Genomic DNA, 22,567 nt, shown 5'->3' on the forward strand with positions numbered 1-22,567 from the left:
ATCATTCACTATCATTTATTTACAGTAACCCTCATGAAAACAAGTAGCAATATCCCAAGTGGTATTACTCCCCACAGATGAACTTTGTACTTCTGACTAAACATGAAGACACTTAAAGCCATGTAAATTCATTTAACTACTCTTCACACAAGTTAAAGAAAACTTGGCAGGAGAAAAATAGTTATAAAGGGAAAAGCACCCAAATTTTCACTTTCTAATATCGTATTTTGTTAGAAAAAAAAAAGCATGCGGTACACAAAAAATCTGGTAGTAATTTTTTTAAATTAGACTTTGTTTCTTAATCTTTTTATTTGAAACTCAGAGTGACACTAAGATACTAAATGGATTATTTCAACAAAAAATGTTGGTACTAATTCAAATACTTAATAATAGATTGCTGGTGTTTTATGAATACCTTGCTATCCAAATGTTAAATGAAGAAGTATCACATATTTGAAAGATTTAGTATCCTAAACCTTTCCTCAAAGCAAAATTTTAGTGGCAATTTAAACATTAAATAAAATATCAATAAATATTTAAAAGTTAATTAATGAAATATACCGAAGTTCAAATACTCAGTTGTAAAGCACATGCAAAATAAATCACTTACTATACACTTTAATGTCAATGAAAACATGACAAGCACACTGCAGACTTCAAACCAGATCCTGGTTATTGAAAAACTGATAACCCAGTGTTATTAAACTTAAGTAGCTTCTCTGTATATCTCAACAGATTTTTCATATTAAAAAATCTGAACTAACCAAGTTATCTTGGATAACAGCAAAATCATTGGATTAAATATCATTGACTTTCAAGATGTATAAGACTATTGAAAATGTACAAAACAATGCTTTTTATGTAAGAATTTATTTTACTGAAACACAACATTTTAAATAAAAAGGCATACAGGATTTTAAAACACAGTAGGATTTCTCCTTAGAAGTCTTTTAAAAGTACTGACTTGCAGGGAAATATCATGTGTCAAAGAACATTGTATTTTAAAAATCATTGACAGGATACTTCTTTTAGAAGTACTGTTTTTCAAAATATTTTATTATTTATTATTTGGGGACAGCTCTACTCTTACTAAAACAGAATTTAAAGGTTTGGGAAAACAGCTTAAGAACAAATTTAAATAATTTTAAAGATTAAATATTTAATAGTAAATTATAACATCATGACTAAATCCCCAAATTGGGACTAAGCATCAACGTAAATATTCTAGGAGCTGGATAGCATTTTCTCCTAACAGCTAGCTACACCACTTACTATTATAGAGAGGTGAGAGAGAAGAGGAGCAAAAAGAAATACATCCAGTTAGTTCCTTCTTATATGTACATGCAGTTCTGTAACACATTTTTTTTCCTATCAGCAAATTTTCCTGACTAAAATCATCCCAAACACCACTGCTACTTTCTTTACACTGTGAGTTCTGAGAAATAAGCTACAGTTAAAAAACCTCAAATGATACTACAAGATAACTGAGAGAAAAACGTATACACTAAGAAACTACCATGATATAGATAAGATCAGTTTTATTTTAAAAATATCTATTTGGTAACCTTTTTTTGGCTTCCTAAAAAACTGCATGGATGTAATATAAGGTATAGTTGTTCAAAACAAATATTTTAATGCATAAAACACATGAATTAAATAAGAGGCACATTTCAGTAAATATTTCATATAAACATAACATTTGCTATGTTACGCATTTTGAGATTCACTTCAACCCTATCTGTAACTAACTAAAAAGGAAGTCACATGACTTACACAATGAAAAAGAAAGAACAGTTTTCTTTCCTTTCCTTTCTACAGGAAGAAACAAAAGCTTGGTATTAGCTATCCAAGGCCAACGGGTGGGGCCTGCAAGCCAAAAGGCTGTAATGGATTGAGGTTAATCTTAATGGACGCCCACTTTAACCTTATGGAAGCATCAAAAATGTGAAAACTGCAACCAGCGCTTGCATAAAATAACAAATATTTAATGTAAATTAGGTTTTACAACTAGAAAATTCTACAGGGACATAATTCAGCTTATAAACAACGGTGCTGTTTTTGTTGGGGTAAAATCACCTAACTGTGATTCCCTACACAGATACACACACCATCCCCCCACTGGCACACAGATACTTCACAAGCTTCTTGAATAAATAGGAGTATCCAATGTCCAGGGTGATGGGTGGTCCTGAGGTCCTGAACCAGAGCTGTATACTTTTAAGGGATGCTGAGATAAGAACAAAGTGTTTTGTGTTTGTTTAAACCTGGGTCTATATTTAAAGTCTTTACACCATTATTGATACAGTTCATAAACTTGTGCTATAGTTGATTCAGGAAAATTTTAAGTGTCAGCATAAATGCTAGAAATTAAGCACATCAAAACAAAATACGTTGGGGCTTTTATAGATTGAATTCAAATTAATAAATTCAGTTTACTTAAAAGTAATCACTACATTTCAAAGGTGTTAAGTCTCAACCTGAGACAGAATATCATCTCACCAAACTTTCACTACCAACAGGATGCTTTTCTAATATCTAATGAAATAGCATTATTTAAACAAAATTACATACATCAAATAACCTGCAGTGGCATGAAAAACTTCAAAAATAGTGAAATTAACCCATGTGAAGTCACAATCAAGCATCAACTATTATGCCCATTTTTATTCTCCAGGCTTTATTATAAGTCTAATATAAAGAGATTTTTTGCAGAGCAGAAAGGCAGGATTTACAAGTGGCCCAAGGAAAAGATAAGCAATGAATAGTTCTGACCCCGGCTTCTCTGGCTTGATCAAGTGGGTCTGCAACCTGAGCCAAAGGGCGCAAATTCCTCCCCATTCAAAATTCTTCAATGGCAAGGGGGAGGAAACAGTGAAAGGGGCAAACATGCAAATCCAACTGTCCTTAGATTTAGTATTCAACTAAAAATTTTAATTAGAGAGCTAAAAAAAAAAATGAGGTCAAGACTGTGATTAAATTTCTGACTCATAGTTTAACCAATCCTGAAAAGAGAAGTTTTTTGTTTTTTCTTGTTAAAACTGAAAAAAAATCATTCATTTATCCTTTTAAATGTATGGCTTACATTGAACTGTGTTAGGTGCGTGTCTCTCGTATCATTTAATCTATTTAAAGGAGTTGCTGAAAAGTGGAATTAGTTTCCAAGCACCAGTGTTTCCATATTGTAAGCAAAATGATGTATTATTAAAATTCTGGCTGGGAAAAAAGTTGATAGAATTCATTCATTCCAAGCTTTACAACACATCAATGATCTATTAAGTATTTAAAGTGATAGATATAACCTGTGTTGTCAGACTTTTGTTACAAACTGAATTAAGGATAAAGATAATTCATTTGAATGAAAACACGTTAAGATAAAAGAATTTAGGAACTACTGCATCTAGGAACTTTGTAGCTACTAATTGTAAAGACCTAGGGAATTGCTTACAAAGCTTAACAAATGGTCGTGAACAAATCATGGCCAAATTAAAATTAATTTGAAATTTACATAGGGTATTTATATAACATAGAACAATAAAACTGAAAAGAAAAATTTCGAGTTATTAGTAAATTAAACTTACAAGATTTTGAAATAGAAGCTAACTTTAAGGAACAAAAATAATAAATTTCAGTGAGGTTTGATTTTAAAAAGTGTTTTATAACAAAAAGTTAGAGCAGCTGGTAAAAAATAAGCATACTACTAATAGCGCAATAAAATAATATGATTCTCAGCAATGGTAAAGACAGTTTAGCTTCTATGCATGAAATCTGAAAACTATATACGACTGATGAGAAATCATTGTATTTAGCTCAAAAGTTTAAAAACTAACATTTATTTTTTCCTCATAATTATCCCCAAATTATGGGTAGAGAGAGGAGCATAATTAAACTTTGTAAAAAGAAAGTGAGTAGTACATGGGGAAAATGAGCCTTTGCTTCATACCTTGTATGAAAAGAATGAGAATTGGAAAAATCTTATTAAAAAGTTTGCCAAAAGGAAGTAAACAGGAAGAATATATAGCAATCTGGAGAGCAGAACTCTCAAATCGATCACCAAACAATGCTTTACACTTAGTATGTGATCAACTAAAAAAATAGTTGAATAGATAAATTATTGAACCAGAAGTTTTTCTAGAGTTACCACTTTCTTAAAAGTTAATACTTTTATACAGCAATAAGCCTTCTTGCCGATTTAAACCTCTAAGAATGTTTACACAAAAACTCAGTTGAGACAGAAATTCATTAAATTTCTGACAAGAAATAAGAATATCAATAAGCCTAATTATGCCCTTTAGGTAAGCAGTGAGTTTATGTTGTATGAAAAAGTACCATAAGGGTAAATGAAATTAAGTTTGAAGATCAGTGAAATGTATGCTAATTAATCTCACTTTCACAAGCACAGAAACTACTGGTGAAAACGTCATTGTCGAGCAGAAATAACTAAAGAGAAACAAACAAAAACATGCAAATAAGTGGATTGTATTTCATAAAGGATAATGGGTTGTAGCTTATATCTAAACAGACAAAGTTAAAAGAAACAGGTCAGTTAACCAGTTAATATGACATATCAATATCATATAGGACAACTGTGCCTCTCTTCTTCAAGGGTGACTACAAATGGGCACAAGGGAACTTTTTTGGGCTGATGAAATGTTCTGTATGATGACTGTGGTGGTAGTTACACAATTTGTGAAAACTCATCTCACTGTATACTTAAATTTGGTGAACTTTATTCTATATAAATTATACCTCAATTAAGTTGACAAGGCAAAAAAAATAAATGACATGAGCTTACTATCTTTTAAAAAACCTGACAAAGGTTTATAATGGTGAAGGTATTAATAAAAATATAGTGCTTGAAATGAAGATTAAAACTAAACCTGGATCATTAGAATTCTTAAATTATTTTCATGTATGATACCTCAGTTGACCCTTACCCCACCCCTCAAAAATAGGGACGGCAAGATATTATTGCCACATTTTACGCATGAGAATACTGAAGCTCCTTGGAAGCAACTAGCCAAAAGTAAGAAACCCACCCAAGTGGCACAGCCAAACCCAAACCTTCATTTCTGATATTTTCTCTCTCACTCTACCACATGATATCTCCTTTGTAATAATAATTATGTACAAACATCGCTGAGTCCTTACTATCTGCCGAGCTCTGCATTAAATGCTTTACATGTCTAATAACATTTAATTCTCATAATAACCCTATACAAAGTGGGTACTTTTTTGTCCCTTCCCTTGTAAGATGCTGAAACACTGACAAGGTAACTTACTTCCCCTAGAGACATATAATAAACTGGGATTTGAACACTGATCTATTTGACCAGATTCTATACCACTGTATCATATCTCACAAGTATTAAGTAATTATTAATAGAGCAATAGGTATTAAATTATCACAGCAGGTCTATTTAAGACAATATTTCATATTTTTCCCTTAGCCTATACTGAAGAATACAAACTGAATACGTATACCTGAATACATAGGTAAAAATCTCACGATGAAACAAACTATTAAAACAAAAACATTTGCATCACAAAATTATGTCCAAGTCTCAGTTTATATCCTGATGTGTTAAACAATAGTAAACAATACTCTATACCATAAAATTATAATAAAAAGCCTTATAGTTCACTGTAATTAAAATTAAGCTATTAATATTGTGCAATACATTTTGCCTAATTTTAAAGAGAGCACATAAAAGATACCAATTTCATTTTCAACCACAAATACATACCACTGATAATAACTTATCCCTGATTTTGTTGTGGCAAAAAGACTAGTTTACATTTTAGTTTATTTATTCAACACATACCTGCTAGGCAGTTTATATAATGGTATCTCTACTCTTCACAACACCTGAAAAGTGAGGTATTATTCCAATTTGCAGCTGATTACAGAAAGAAACATAAGACTAAAGCTATCAATTATCTATAAATCTTATTTGAGACAGCATTTCTAAACTGTCAGATATTTAGATATGGGAAGGGGGGCAATCATCAGATAATCTTCTAATTTGTTGCTAGACAGAAGATAAAATTAATCCTGATGTATCAAAATGCAACATAACAAACATTTTTATTACTCAATTAATAGAGTACTCTTTTAAAAGATCATTTCTCAATGTACCCCACTGACCTACAATGTATTTTTTGATATATTACTGTTACCAATTTTTTTGATATTAGAAAATGTTACCACATTATTTTAGATAAGAATATAAATCATTTAAGTTCCTTATGGGCTGTATATGTTACAATGCCATAACCTCAGTAACTACATATTGAACAAGCTGAAGTTCCAGTGAGAAATTCAGTGAGAAATATCTCAATATTTAGTTCCAAATCAAGTCTACAAAATATCATATTTAAAGTAATAAATTTCCAGTTGAATCAGAAATATCCTTACTTTACTTGTTTAGGTTATACTTGGTTTAGAAATAAAAATACAGTACACCATATTTTTAACTAGTAACTTTTAATCCCAATACAAATAAAACTTTTCAGTTAAGGTATACAAAACTATCTGCAATAGTTAGGTAATTTCTGAACAGGATGATGAATTCAACCAAACCCTTATTAGGGTTCCTTGCTGTCCAAAAGCAACAAAATTTACCTCGAAGGACTTCCATGTTGAGTCCAGGTAACAAAACAAGTTTTTAACTTCTTATGAAACCCAAGAACTCTGAGATGAGTTAAAGACAGGTTAAAGATATTATGCTAAATACTCATAAGTGGCTTGTCACATATTTGTTTAAAAAACAGTTCTTGAATTTATCGCCTTCATTTGCTGTGAATGGTCTTTTTAAAAAAGGAGAATCAAAAATAAGAGGAAAATATTTGAGTTACATCAATACTCTTTAAAATGAGGAGTGAAGACGATGTCTTAATTATGTACCCAATTCACATTTCATGTTTGAACTGAACAAGGATATCTTTTTAGAAGTATACAGAAAAGTTCCTGAAAATGGATCAGTATTTGAAAACCAGAAGGAATGTATCCAATATCTTTTAAGACAATTAAAGTCTTATACAGTTTTTATTTAAATGCCTTTAGATGTGATTTTTATGATTAAATAGCTTCAAAGCATTTCATTTGGGATTCTTCCAAACTGGTCATGTTGGCAATTCATCTTGAAAATTTGGTAGCTTTAGGAACCATTTTCAAAATATTAAAATGCAGAACTCACTAACAAATGAGGTATAACTGTTTATTATCACATTTTTAAACTTCCAAGATTTCTCTATCTAAATATGTTGGGTTTTTTTTTTTTGATATTGACATTTTCAACAGCCCCAAGAAAAAAAATAACCATATCTATTCTGAGTGTGAAAAATGTTTTCACTCTAAACTATGACAAAAGTAATATGGCTAATAAATTGGTAGTTAAATATTATGAAAAGCCCTTAAACATGAGCATATTGGAGTAAATCAGTTTTCATAATTGTGTAGCTAATTAATGTTAAAAACTGAGACATGAACTCCATGCTACATCAATTGAACGGTGTATAACACTTCAATTTTCATGTATTTAAATATTAGTCATCTCCAAATGTTTTCATATCCTATACTATTAATAAAAATGCTTTAAACTTATCTTTTATTTCTTCTATTTCCATTACTCTTCTGAAATGTTTTCTGAGCAAAGTAATAAAAGGAACATAAAATATATAAAATCTTTGTAATACAGGCATTTGTATTCTCATAAAGATCAAACCATAAATCAGAAATAAAGAGCAAAAGAAGAAAACATCAATACCTGAAAGGTAATTGAAGACTTAAAAACCAAATTAAATATTTAAGCCAACTGAGTAATAATAGCTAAATTGCAATCATTTTGAAATTACTCTTTCTCTTTGAAAAAGAATTCTTACATAAACTGTGAAACAAATGAAACACATTTATGTTAAAAATTCTTTGTGGAACTTCCCTGGTGGTTAAGAATCCGCATGCCAATGCAGAGGACACAGGTTCGAGCCCTGGTCTGGGGAGATCCCACATGCCGCGGAGCAACTAAGCCCGTGCTCCACAACTACTGAGCCTGCACTCTAGCGCCCACGAGCCACAACTACTGAGCCCACATGCCACAACTAAGGAAGCCCGCGTGCCTAGAGCCCGTGCTCCGCAACAAGAGAAGCCACCGCAATGAGAAGCCTGTGCACCACAAGGAAGAGTAGCCCCCTTTCGCGGCAACTAGATAAAGCCCACGTGCAGCAACGAAGACCCAACGCGGCCAAAAATAAAAATTTATTTTTTAAAAATTCTTTGTATCCTATTTGATGGCAAACAATCCCAAATATATAACCCAACAAGAAAATATTATTATGCAAATGAGCTGCAGAGAGAATAATAAGGAGAATGGATTCCAACCCTCCTCTGGACAAAATAAAGTTCAAATGATCATTTTTCTTATTGGTTGAGATAATGACTTTAAAAATAAATGTCAAAATCTATGTAAAGAAAAACTTACATAACATCAACAGGTAGTTAGTAATATTGACCTTCTCCATAAAAGATCTAGTATTTAATTACCATGTGATTCATTTAAAGTATCATCACATATATAAGTACTATTAAAAGATTATATTTCAGAAAGTTGTCAGAGACCTTTCCAGGTAATTTAGACATGTTACCCCACAATCTAACGGTGGAGGCAAATTTTTAAAAACTTAGTAACAATAAACTGATAGGGGTATTAATTATTAGCACTTACAAAATAATTGTATTCTAATTGGTGAAATCAACTGAGTAAGAACCTAGACTTAAAATCTGAATTAATCATCTACACTCTTACTACTCAGTGTTTTGCACTGGATGCTTAAGTAAGAAATTCCTACAAATTTATCCTACTTACAAACTAAATCATCACCAAATATTTTAAATACTGAAAATTTTAAGGAACACCTCAAAAACAGTGGACTGTGACAAAATTCACAACTATAATATCTATACATTTTTGTTAAGTTTCTAAAAATACTGAATGCTATCAGGGTTTCAGTATTAACGTATCCGAATACATCTATTCATTACAAACCCATAAAAATACAATCATTTAAATCACCAGTTAACATTAGAAAATCCAATGAAGACAGTCATTTTAAACCAATGGTCACATACCATCCTCAAATGGCAGAGTCTCACTACATTTATCAACAAGTCTGAAGAAAGAGAGAGGACAGCACCTAAGTCTTGGGCATGTTTTTGAGGAGTTGGTGGCATTACAGAAACTAAAAGAAAGTTTGATTGTATTTTTGCCAACAAATTGTAAATAGAATTACGTAACCATAAATGTATAGCTCTATTTTAAGAACACACTCATATAGTCTCTTCATTTCATAGCAACTGATTGTTTTTGATGTGCAGTTCTTTGCAATCAATATTTTTAAAGGAGAAAAAAATATCTGGGTGCCTTGGCATGAATTTTTAAATATTATTTTAAAGAAACTAAAATCATTTCTTTTTTGACTTCCCCAAACATATACTATTAAAAACATGTTTTAGAATATTTTTTTAAAAATCCAATGACGCATGTACTTCTAAACAGTCAAAAAAACCCGCCACTACTTCATATATTTAAAATAATAATTAAATGTCGCTCTAGTTGAACATATAAAATTCCTAATTATCTATGATGCCTATTCTTTCATAACAAAATAGTATACACACATAATGGGGAAAAATCTAATTTATAATTATACATAAAATCTAGTATGCTTTCAAAAATGCTCATACGGTAAAAATGGCAGCTAAAAAAATAATTTTTAAAATGTCTTAAAAACTTCTATAAAATGGTCCTGAATTGCAACCTGATTGTGTAAGTGATGCTGCACACATTATTTATGACCATCAAATTGTTACTTGTAGCTGCTTTGCTAAAATCAGTGGGATCCTGCCTTCTTCAAAACAATTATTCATACGATTTATATGCAATTTATATAAGCTTCAATATAAGACAGAAATCCCTTTACCTAAGCATCAAAGTTAAGAAGCAAAAAAAAAAAAACAAAGAAAAACAAAACAAAAAACCCAGCAACAACAACAACAAAGCAACTGATTCTAAATAGTCTTCCCTAGGAAAAAACTGAGATATATTTCAGACAGCAAATACCTTAACCATCAAAAACTGCCCTAAAATGTCACTTTCTAATTTTAAATTTAAAGATTATTACTGCCCTATTTTTTTACATCACAAAAATGCTAATACGTGAGTTTTACTGACTTTTTACATACTTCTTCCTAAAAATGTATCCAGATATATTCTTATGAAAAATACAAATACATATTTTTTGAGAGAATTTTTTATCACATACATCGTTTTAATACTGTTCTATTAGTAAATACATGATGTGTAACAGAAAATTTAAAGTAAGTCTAATATGAATAATCAATGTTTGTACTCTAGAAACTATTCACTATGTATATAAAAAAACTTTTGCAGCAATATAGCATTTCTTAATTCAGTGGATATGGGAATGTTTATCAACACACAACCATTAAATAGCTTAAAATTGGATGTCTCATTGTTCTAAACATTAATATCAGTTAATAAAATGTCTACTATTTGTATACATTAAAAGGTAAACCTAGAAAACCAAATTATAACAAGGCGTGATCAGACAAAGAAGAAAAGGGCTATTTTTTTTCATTCATCTATAAAACAAATTTATGAGATTGTAAAGAACATTTTAACAACCTAAAGAAGGTTCAAAGCAGGGAAAGCAGAGGCCTGAGAGAAAATGGATTTGTCAATGATTTCAGTCATTCAGTCTAGGGAGGAGAAAAGCAGAAAATGTGGCTTCATTTTGCCATATAAAGTAGGAGGCATAAAATCCAGTAGCCTGTCTGTGGAGTTCTATTTATGTATTTAAACCCTGTTTCAATTCACAGATTATGCTGATCCTTCCACATGTAAACAGCCAATAATGATAGCCAGGCCTTTAGGAAAGGAAAACACACACCACACAGCAAGGTCAGGAAGCTACCAAGCACACAGGACAACAGATCAAAACAGAATGGTTTCATATGTTTCTATTGTTTATATACTTAATTTGAAGATGATATTCCTTAGGGGGGAAAGGAGGTTGTAAATTATTACTAAGAACATGCAACATACTATCAAAACAGAAAATTTTTATGCAAATATACTAAATATTTATTTCCTGCATGTATCTATGTCAGTCAACCTGTAGGACTGATATGCATTCATTCGATTATTTTTAACTTAGATGTCAAGCTAAAATAAACCTCTTTAGTCCTAAATCCCTTTACTCCTAAGAATTCATTACAGATAATTTGTATTTCTCTAACTTCTTTCGATGAAATAATCAAGCTTGCAAACTGTAAATACCTATTTTTTTTTTCTTACTATTAAGAGATTAAGCACAACAGAGGAGTGAAAGGGGGAGAGGTATTAATTTCCTTGTTTCTGGGTAAAATTTCGAAAATAAGAAGCAATGACATTCTATTTGGTATTGAAGCATCTTAAAAAATTACAACACAATATAAGCAACAGTGGAAATTTACCCCAAGTAGCCCACTAGCACATTTTAAACATACAAACTAGAGCCGCCTCTGGCCACATGTTTTTTTGAGTTCAGTCTCTTAAAGAGACAGTATCCTTGGACCTATGCCCTACACGGAGCACATTTCTAAAATGTTTGATTACCAACAATCCTCTCTTGCATTTCTTCAAATCCATACTAGGCCAACAATGTTCTACTCTATTTTACTGTGAAATCAAATTATTTTAATTTGAATCTACAAAAGACTACCGGACAGACAGATATAAAATAATTGGGGAAGCTACTGTGATTAGAGGTGTCTAAAATAAGGGGACCTACAGATTTCTTATAACAGCAAATTGGCTTAAAAAAAACAAAACTTAATATGATCACTGTTTCCTCATTCATTTCCCACTCATTCCCCAGGCACAGGCCACATAATGTATCGTAACCGATAACACCGGAAGCTACACTATGGCAATTTCGCTGTCGAAAGAAGAGAGGAACTTGCTTAATCAAGTCAACCACCACCCAGAAGTGAAATTTCAGAGATTTCATTTTCTGTTTAGGAAAAGACACCCAGGAAGGTGCCCATGCACACACCCTAATAACTGTATTCACTCGTGACTGTAAGGAAGATTTTGAAGGGCACATTATTGTAAGCCCACTGACAAAACTACCGGTCAGCTCCTCCACTTGAAAAAGGTGAAGACGAGGAGAAAAAAACAAAACCAAAACCAAACCAAAACAAAACACAAAAACAGTTTGGCTTACTTGGTGTACAAATACATCGACTGGAATATCCAAGGGGCTTCCCTCTCGGTTTATCATGGAGATGAATCCAAATCCCATTCGCACGTTGAACCACTTACAGTGGCCAGTTCCGTGCAAAACCTGGGATTCCTCCTCTGCCTGCTCCGGCAGCTTCCCGGGCTCTTCTCCACCACCTTTGCTTGCCCCGCCTGAGTAGAACAGGACAAAAAAGTCAGTTAGTCAGTATTGCCATACAGTTCAGTGAAAGGAAAAAAAAAAACTGCTTGGGAGTGGGGGGTGGAGGGGAGAGGAAATGAAAGAAAAAAAAAGCTATTAAATGGTTGATTCCTTCTTTTATTCGGCAGAAAATATTTTAAATTAAAGGCTTAAAAGGGAAAGCGGGGGAGGGAGGAAGCCACACTGTTCTATCGATCACAACTTCCACGTTTCTGTACATACATGTACGTTTTCATTTAACTCTGTTTCTCGGCCACATATTACAGTACAGCATGCGATTATTTTACTTGCATGTTGCTGATTTAACACTGATCCCATTTACAAAGAGAAATTTTCAGCGAAACTAATTCTCTCCGGCGTGCCCGAGGAGGAAAGAGAAATCGTGAAGATGGTTAGAACTAGTTAATGCACATGCGGCAGCAGTGAATCCAGGGTTATTTGCAATGTGCATTCCCCTCCCCCCCAATAACTTTCAATTAAAGTTGGGGTGGAATGGGGGAGGGGGCAGGTGTATAAAAGTTTTCTTGGGCTCACTAACTGAAACTGCGCTTAATCACACTCAAACAATTCAAACAATAGCCCCCTGAAAGCTTTTCAAGTTGTGAATCAGTGTGGGCGGTACAAAACATTTTTGGAGATCTATAACAATAGGTTGCAGAAAGCCCCACTGCGCGATGGGGGGTGGGGGGTACTGCTCAGTATTGGGGTAAAAGGGGAAGGGGGGACGGGCAAAGAAGGGTGGGAGAGGGAGAGGGCGGGAGAAAGGAAGAGAGAAAATCACAGTAAAACAATAGAAAAGAAAATTAACCTTCGGCCATGTTGCCCCACGGGCCCTCTGCTCCAAACTCGTGAGATGAAAACTTTCCCTTTGCAACGGAGTGATCTTCTGCATCAATCTAACATCTTGATTTTGTGCGATCACAAATTTAGCTCGCATGGTCTAATGTGCTTTCCCTCTTTTGATTTTTTTCTCTCCTCTCTCCAGTTTCTGGCCCCCTGAGCACACGTGACTTTGTCAATTACATGCTTTCTTGCTACTAATTTCACCTCGGATCCTTAAGGGGCTGGCAAGAGGAAGAGATAACCAATCGCCATTTCATCTATGCTGACATCAAAATAATTTATGAATGAACACGAAAAACTCAAACATGTTATCTTAAAGACAATTGGGGACGCTTCTTTACGATAAATCAGAATGCCGATTTCGTGCTTTTACTTAAACACAATGGAGGGTCCTTGTGAATCGTCGATTTAGAAAAACGGCAGTCATATATGTGCACACGCGTGCCTTACACACAAGCCTGTCTAAATAATCTCATTTAAGGGGAAAAAAGCCATTTAAATAAAGCAACCGACGTTACGCTTTTTTCCCCCTAAGAATTCAGATGCTCCGTTAACAGTAAACCTGCTTGGGATGCAAATTTCATATTTAATTCCATTCTTAGAGGAAAATATGTAATTTACAAAAGATCTAATTGAACCTAATTACACACCCATGAAACTTTAGATAATGGTAACCTACACCTACAATAAGAGAAATGCACACAATTACCTGACTGTGACCTGAAATTTGTTTCAAATTTAAAATAAAATGCTACCGGAAAAATCGCTATCACCTTCTTGTAGTCAAATTGTGTTTAGGTTTACCATTTCGGAACATTTTGGAGGGGGCTGGTAAGGAATTGTACTTCACAGGTTTCTCCGCCATCTCTTTCCGGGGGAGGAGATGTGATTAATGACTTCCTAAATAACAGCCCAGTTTTCCAGCCTAACATAGAGTGAACCTCAATCAGTGGCGATTGTTCCCCAAGAGCAAGGCGACGTAGGGCAAGGAGGGGGAGGGGAGCGCCAGGCAGGGGAGGTGAAGAGGAGCCGCCAGCACAGGCGGCTGCGGAGCCAGAGAAAGAGGTGGGGGAGAAACAGCGGGCGCGGGCGGGGGGAGGGGGTGAAAAAGGGAGGCAAGTGGGAGAAAAAAAGGTAAATTTATATCTTATTGACCGGACCCTGACATTTTAAAAGTCCACTACCAGGGGACAGAAGAGTTGAATAAACGAAAACTTAATAACGGGTTAGGCTCCTACCGTCCCTTCCCCGGCCAGCCCCCTGTTTCAAACTGCTTACCCTTTACCTTTAAAATTGGTTCAAACGATTGTTGATTACTAGATGCTGACACCAATACTGCCTCCCTTATCGACCACTACAGTAAATGTTATAGATCAACTAGAAATGCTGGATTTCCTTTAGAATATAAAATAAAACCCGTCTTTGAAACATTAAAACGCACCACTACTCTTCCCCCACCCCACCCCCATTTTCTTAAACAAGCAGTTTACCGAGAAACTGTACAGATACCACTTCCCTTCGGCAAAGCTACGGAGCTTACCCTCCCCCACTATACCCGCAACCCCCCTCCCCGTCTCTCCAAACACACTCCTAACTCTAACACTGTTTCACACAAACTAAAACGTAGGGATTTTGACCGAATCTAAAAGCTTTTGAAAATTCACATAATGCACCTATTTACACCTCCTCCCCACACTAAACAATGAAATATAAATTTATACTAATTAGCTCAGATCTGAAGTAAATTGATGTATATAAATAAATGTTATTTTCAGCTGTTTGTGGTAAAAGGCTTCAATCGAGACTGATTAACTTGAAAAGATTTTTCGTCTGTTTATTTCTTTTGTTGTTTCTCAAGAAAGGAGGCAAAGCTTTCTCATTTTATTTACTTTGTGTGTGGTGGGGGGGGGATAACCATGTGCCAGCTGGTAGGGAGGAAAGAAAAAGTGTAAAAATGTAAATGATTCTGCAAGAGTCCCAAAAGCTGAAGCTCTCAAAAACATTATTTACTAACAAAACACTCACTAGGCATTACTTTAATAGTAGAAATCAACTGATTACACTGATCTATAATGAAATAACTTTAACGATGGTATTCCAGGTTAAATATTTTGAATAACAGGAAATAGAGAAACGAATTTGAATAAGTTTTTTAATATTTTAAATGAAAGAACTACTTTTAAAAATCAACATCTGGTAACAGAAATAATGTGAAAAGTACTCATGCAAATTGAGGAAATGCCATTATTTATGTAAAATTATCATAAAATTAACAGGCAGTATAATTTAGTTTTGTCACTGACACACATTCATGATAAACAATGTTTTATCTGTAAGCTTGTTTTTAATTAAAAAATAGTCTAATCATCATAAAATCAGAAATATGTAGGTGGGTTCTGAATCCTTGTTTGTTAAATTTGATGAAATTCAAACCTACAGATACATAGATGAAAAGTGTGAAATGCCATAAGTGAACCACATTGGATGGTATGGTTATGAGATTCAGTTTTGCCTGATTGGGGGCCTCCAGTATTAGTGGAATTAAGGTAGGGTTCACTGGACTGGTCACTGGTGTCAGAGGTTATCGACTCATTCATTTCCTGAGAGGGACATCGGCCTTTCAAGTCGTGTAGAAAGCTTTTTCCAACTGGGGACTTTGAGAAATCCTCTAACATTCATTCACAAAGAATTTAAGGCAAATGCATTTTACATACCTGGTTGGGGCGGAGGGGGGGGATTGGAGTGGGGTCGGTAAAAGAAAGGCGGAGAGAAGGGAAGAGGAAGGGTAGAGGGAGGAGAAGCAGGGAAAGGAATTGGGAGGGAGGGAAGAGAAGGAAGGAGACAGTGACAGAAAATATCAGTCCCCATTTCAGGGATATGGCACTGTCTTTTAAATAGACTCATCTTTTCCCGCTCCCCCCTCAGTCTTTTGAGCCTAAGATCCTTTTATGAAACTAACCATCATCTTTTTAAGCTCATAGAGTTCTTCTTTCACCTAAAATGGTCCCATGAATCTCCTAGAACGCTTTCCAATTTGTCACCTTCCTGAAGTCTTCTGGTTTTAATTTTTTTCTCATTTCCTACTTGTTTTTAGTGCCAGAAAGACCTGTGCTTGACTCAAAACGCATGTTTTATACTTGTGGAAGCCAAATGTTTCAGTGGCTTGATTTATCATACTTCTTGCAAAATGTCTTTAAAATGAGTTCAAGTAGCTACAAAGAATCCTCAATGCACTGGGGGTAAAAAAAAAAAAATCAAGGAAATAACCTATCATACGCCCGTTGGTTATCACAATCTAAGATTTCTACATTTAAAAAACGTACATATTTTCTTTTTCTTTCTTTCTTTCTTTTTTTTTAAAGAATTCCGACAGTACAATGCAAGGAGCCGAAAGAGGTGCCAGAGCCCACCGTCGTTGTTTTCAACTATAAGCAATGAGTGACTTCTATTACAGCTGAAACAATGCTTCGGTTCTTCTTAAAACTAGGAGGAGGGGCTGCGGCACTGCGACGAGCGGCTCCACCCGTGCTCTGCGTCCCGGCCGAGAAGGCCGGGGTCTGCAGCCCCGCGCTGCCCTCGCAGCCGCGGATCTTCACGCGCAGCTAGCGCCCCCAGGGTCGCCGAGACCCCCAGGTCAGCGGATCTGCCCCTTCCCTCCACCGCCCGCCCCTGCCACTTCCTCTCCCCGTTCTCTCTCCAGTCACCTTTCCCTTTAGTCACCACATCACCACCTCCTCTCGAGAAGTCAAGCCGTTCCAAAGAAGGCTGAGGATTTCTCACTAATTAGGGGACATTCACATTTGTCATTTCGTCCCGACAAGAGGAACACCAAACAAAAGAAACCTTTGCCTTCACCAGGATAGAGGCAACGCTTGACGCACCCTACTACCTTCCCTGCGTTTCCAGACATGTACCATGTACAATCTGATTCCTTCATCTGGGAGATGTCAGTCTCCGCAAACCAAAAAGTGAAGTCAAGTGGGGGAGGGGTCATGAGAACCCGAGAGAATGACCACTCCACCCCCTACTCCCCCACCAGGCCATGCCTAAAATGGAGCTGTCTTCACACAGACCCCTGGCGCCGTCCTTTCGGGAAGCCACGAAAACGTCGCCGTGCGCCTTTGGAGGATCAGGAAAAGCTGTCGGCGGGGAAGGGGGTGGGGGGCGGCCGGGGGCGATTTTAGGGAACCCGCTGTCTGGCCGCGGCTTGAGGTTTCCCGCCCAAAGGCTGCGGACCCGCACGTCGGGCAAACTGTTGCCGATCCCTCCCACTGCGTTTCAGTAAACTACTTTACCCGCAAATAACTTTCTTGAAATTCTTGCAACACGGAGTCAGCTGAAAGGAGTACTGGACTGGGTGCGTTGGTCTTATAGCACAGGCACTTTAGAATACGGGGGCTATTTGTTTTCGTTTCCGAAGAGCAAAATTCCGTTCTCACTTAATTTCCTTATCTGAGAGCAAAATGCTCTGGCTTAACACAATTGTTCCAATTTGGTAATTTTTACACAGCTGTAAAAATCTCTTAAATATTTTCCTTAAATAGGTTAACATATTTCCCCAGGTATAATTAAATAAAATTATGGAAATACGGGAAACGATTAAAATAAATTTTAAGTGTGCCAGATAAAATTGCCTTTATATTTCAAAAAACAAGCATTTGCAAATGTTTCCTTCTTTTTTTTGGTCCTTTACGTTTCAGCCAAGTATGTAGAGCAACAAAATTAATTCAGAAAAGGGGCATTATTTTAACACCATCATTTTGTAGAACGTTTATTATTTTTTAACTGGAATAGGAAAAATCATATTCTATTAACATACTTCTTCAATTAAAAGGAAAAGTAAAAATTTTATTATTACTCCTCCCAAATATTTTCTGAATTGTGCGCAACAAATACTTTCCCAAATGATTTTAATTAAGACAGCAATAGGTTAGAGAAATCATTTAGTAATAAGCATTACATTACTTTGCCCAGAATAGCATAAAATGAAGGTTCTTCATGTTTTAGTTGAAAAATGAGTCCAGATTTTTCACCTGTACTACTTGAACAGGTATGCCTCATAATTTACAGACCTTTTTGCAATAAATATTCTGAGTCTGCAGAAATGACACTAAATAATGTAAACATAACAATTTTTCCCTCTCAAAGCAATGAATGAAAATTTACCCTTTAAAACTTAATCTCATCAAAACAAATAACTGGAATAAGAGTGTGGACTGTGGCGCAGTGGTTGAGAGTCCGCCTGCCGATGCAGGGGACACGGGTTCGTGCCCCGGTCCGGGAAGATCCCACATGCCGTGGAGTGGCTGGGCCCGTGAACCATGGCCGCTGAGCTTGCGCGTCCGGAGCCTGTGCTCCGCAACGGGAGAGGCCACAACAGTGAGAGGCCCGCGTACCGCAAAAAAAAAAAAAAAGAGTATGGACGGCTTCCTAGGTATTTCTTTTAATATTTTCACTTTAGGTTAATTTTGGGGAAGAGGACAGGTAGGTGGAAAATAGGAAGGGAAAAAATAGTACAGGAGTAAAAGATGAGGCAAATGAGAAGAAATCTTCAGGCTTTAAAGATGCCTGTGCAGGAGGCAAATCTGTGGAGAAAAAGCACCCAGCTAGAAACCGGAGGCCAGAGTTCTGGTCCCATTTAATGACCTTGTGTGTGACCTTGGATCATTAAGCTTCTCTGGGCCTCAGTTTCCTCACCTGCAAAGTGAGGACACTGGCGCAGTTGATGCTCAAATCTTTGGCTTAAATGCAATCTCTGGCAATAACCTTTCTTTTGGTGAAAGTGCAACCTCTCCCCGGCCAACGCTTTTTAATCACAAGGAAACACAGACATGAAACTTTATTGCAGTCACTTAACACACTGGTGTTAACATTACTTCCCAGCAGAAGAGAAAAGGGCCTCTGGACTGCCTCCAATTTGCCCCCAGAGGGAAACCACAATCAATAGTAAGGGGAAAAGAGCTGGTAAATTAAAATACTGTAGCAACTTTTCGGAATCTTCTTTTTCATGGTACTCTTTAGAGCATCATCTCTATGTCAAAGGATTCACTCCAGAAAAAAGTAAAGTGCTTGTCAAAAGGCAATGCCTATCAGTGGTTTCCTCATTAAACCTTTTGATTCCTACTGCTTCCCTCTTGCTACCTACAATCCTGTATTTGATAAGCTTAATAATAGAATAACAGCATTTCACTTGTACTTATAAATGCTCATAAACTCTGTCATCTCATAGCTCTTAAGAGTTTTGAAAGCAGTATTAGTCAAGAGTTTAGTCAAGAGTAGAGCCAAGGCATTAACTGTATGAGAGCAGAAGCCAGAGTAATACATTAAAATACTAATACAAATAAAACTGTTACTGAAAATAGTATTGTCAGTTTTCAGTTAGTTTCAGTAATACAAGAGAATATTTCTCCATTAAAAGCCTAGGTTTACAGTACACCTAAATAAATGAAAGGATATACATATATATATAGATATTTTAAGTGTAGGTTTAAGATGTTAAAAGTTCACATGACTCATTTTTGTAGTATAATGAGGAACAAATTTGATACATGCTCATGAAAAGCAAAATAAACGGAGCTTTCCTAGATTAGGAAAATTCTCTAATTCCCTGAAAAACATGGCTAATATACTGTGCTATTTATGTTATGGTAAATTTTTTGAAAACAGGAGCAAGTCTCTAGCTTTAAATTAATTCAGCATATACTTGTGAGTGCCTATTTTGCTACGGGCTTTACGAAAATGAACAAGCCACAAATACTTTTCATTCAGCTCCATTAACATTTAAATATTATCTGTTTTGCCTGAGATACAGAAAAGGGAATCACAAAATCCAATATTGCTAAAATCAGGAGGAAAAGGAGTTAATTAGAAGATTTCATCCATGCAATTCTGGTGGGAGTATCAGTTTATAGATGAAGTGATCTGGAGTACAGTAGGTACAAGATGAGTACCATATCCATCTTGCCAAAGTGGAGAATGCCTGAGGGCTGTCATGTTTTCTCATATGCCTCCAATGATCTTTTTAAATAAATATTAGTTAAGTAAAAATTTAATTAAAAAAAAAAGACTAACCTGGGGCTGATGAAACCTGGTTGAATGACCTCATTGTCTTCTGAAGAACCTAAAATCAGAGAGCTCAAGTCAGTACTACATTAATTGCTCATTTAATTGCCTCTTCTTCAGCTTAATAGCTCATTAGAAAGCAATAAAATGCTTAGGTTTTGACTCTGTGAAGTGACCTGTAAACTTTTTTTTACAATTTAAGACTCACCTAGCAAAATTAGATAACCAATTGGCATAAACTTGCCTTTCATTCCAATTAAAGGATGGTAGTTTAAAAAACATTCTAAACAAGACCACTAAGATGTAGTCAAAGATCCAGATTTCAGGAACAATGCAGTTTAAAATTTTTTTAATATTTTACACTGTAATTCAAGAATCCCATTCTCTTTTTTAACCACAGTTAAAAATGAACTTAACCTATGATACTGTGTTCCTTGATGGACTAATTTGATTATTCAGATATCTTTTAGAAGATAAATCATGAGACTCGAATTGTGATACTATACCCCTGATGCTGGGTCTATTACATTCAAATACTTTTTGAGAAAAAAATTACTTTAAGAGGTAATACATTTAATCATTGAGTATATTTAATTAAAGATATCTAATATGCATTAACCCAGATTTTATAAGCAAAATCAGTTCTCCTTAAAAAAATATGAGCAAGTACTAATGTTTCTAATATATCCACTGGCAGATGTCACAACACAATAAAACTTGCAATAAAGAGGTCACCCAGTAATGAAGTATAGAGGTTGGAAGAAAAATTCCTGATGACCACTGAATTATCATTTTTATCCTCGGGTACGAGTTATTAAAGCTTGGAAAACAGATTGGTTTGAACATGCATACATTCACCTGCCACCACCCAGGGCTGTCTTTCCTTCCTTAATTAAGTTTTTACACACTGTATCTACTATATCAACTCACAAAAAAATAAATCATTATGTGTAAATTCTCTAAGTTGTGATCTAATTTTCTTCTCAAAACGAAATGGAGGCTTTTCCAAATGCAGAGTTCTACTGAATGTTGACCCAAGATTCTTCTTACAAAGGATGACAATCTCACTGAGTAAGATTTGAAAAGAATAGAGGAAGAGTGTGAACAAAAGGCACGTGAACCTCTGTGCATTAAGTCCTTTAGTTATCCTGTGTTTACAACCAAAAGACAGACGATAATGACAGCCCCTCGTTTGTAGAGACGTGGATGGACCTAGAGACTGTCATACAGAGTGAAGTAAGTCAGAAAGAGAAAAACAAATATCATATATTAACACATACATGTGGAGTCTAGAAAAATGGTACAGATGAACAGGCTTACAAGGCAGAAATAGAGGCACAGACATAGAGAACAAACATATGGACACCAAGGGGGGATAGCCGGGGTGGGGGTGGGGGTGGGGGGGATGAACTGGGCGATTGGGATTGACATGTATACACTAATATGTATAAAATAGATAACTAACAAGAACCTCCTGTATAAAAATAAAAATTAAAAAAAAAGATGACAGTCCCTAATGTTAACAAAATTCATTATTAAAACTTACTAAATAGTTTTCCTTTACATTGAGCGTATATTAAATTTTATTTTGCACATTGGGTTTAGTGAGGGGGTATTTAAATACTATAAATAAATTTCAGCAAAACCTAGCTCATGTTTTTCTAATAGCCCACAGCCCAGACTTGATCTTCTCTGCTTATATATTTGCAAAAAAGTTCAAAATGACATATTCTAAAGATGTGAAACACAGAAAGTGTTTGCAAACATTTTTTTCAAATAAGTCAGATGATAAATTATTATAAATGTGAAATCTAATAAAGTGAAAGTCAAATGGTGTAAAAATTAGCTAAATAACACTATTTAATTTTAAGAGCTCAAACTATGAGCTTTCTGGGTTTAAAGAAAGCAGGACAATTTGAATGATAAAGATGTTCAGATTTTTCATTATCCAAACTTACACATGATGGTTTTGGTTATTGATAGTTTTAATATTATCAACCTTTTCAAACGAAAAGTAAGGTGGAATTATTTCACAGATATCAATATATTTCACTGATGTTAAATAATGATTTTAAAATTTTCACAAACAAAAGAGTTGGAAGAGAAAATAGAATTAAGTTTAAATATAGATATTAATATCCATCCATATGAACAACTATGATAG

The 22,567-nt window shown here is 35.0% G+C and overlaps 1 protein-coding gene across 1 annotated transcript in view; it reads right to left on the reverse strand.

Annotated features, from left to right (window-relative positions):
• LIN28B (lin-28 homolog B) overlaps nt 1-20,446 on the reverse strand; it is a gene marked incomplete at both ends in the record, with an annotated part of 122,798 nt that extends 102,352 nt beyond the window's left edge. The window contains 2 exons of the mRNA XM_082855645.1: nt 12,283-12,470; nt 20,413-20,446. Coding sequence (XP_082711771.1) covers nt 12,283-12,470; nt 20,413-20,446 — 222 coding nt within the window. The remainder of the gene's footprint in view (nt 1-12,282; nt 12,471-20,412) is intronic.
• Nucleotides 20,447-22,567: the final 2,121 nt, after the last annotated feature.

Source organism: Leucopleurus acutus, assembly GCF_964270905.1.
Source record: "Leucopleurus acutus genome assembly, chromosome: 15".
Taxonomy (NCBI): domain Eukaryota; kingdom Metazoa; phylum Chordata; class Mammalia; order Artiodactyla; family Delphinidae; genus Leucopleurus; species Leucopleurus acutus.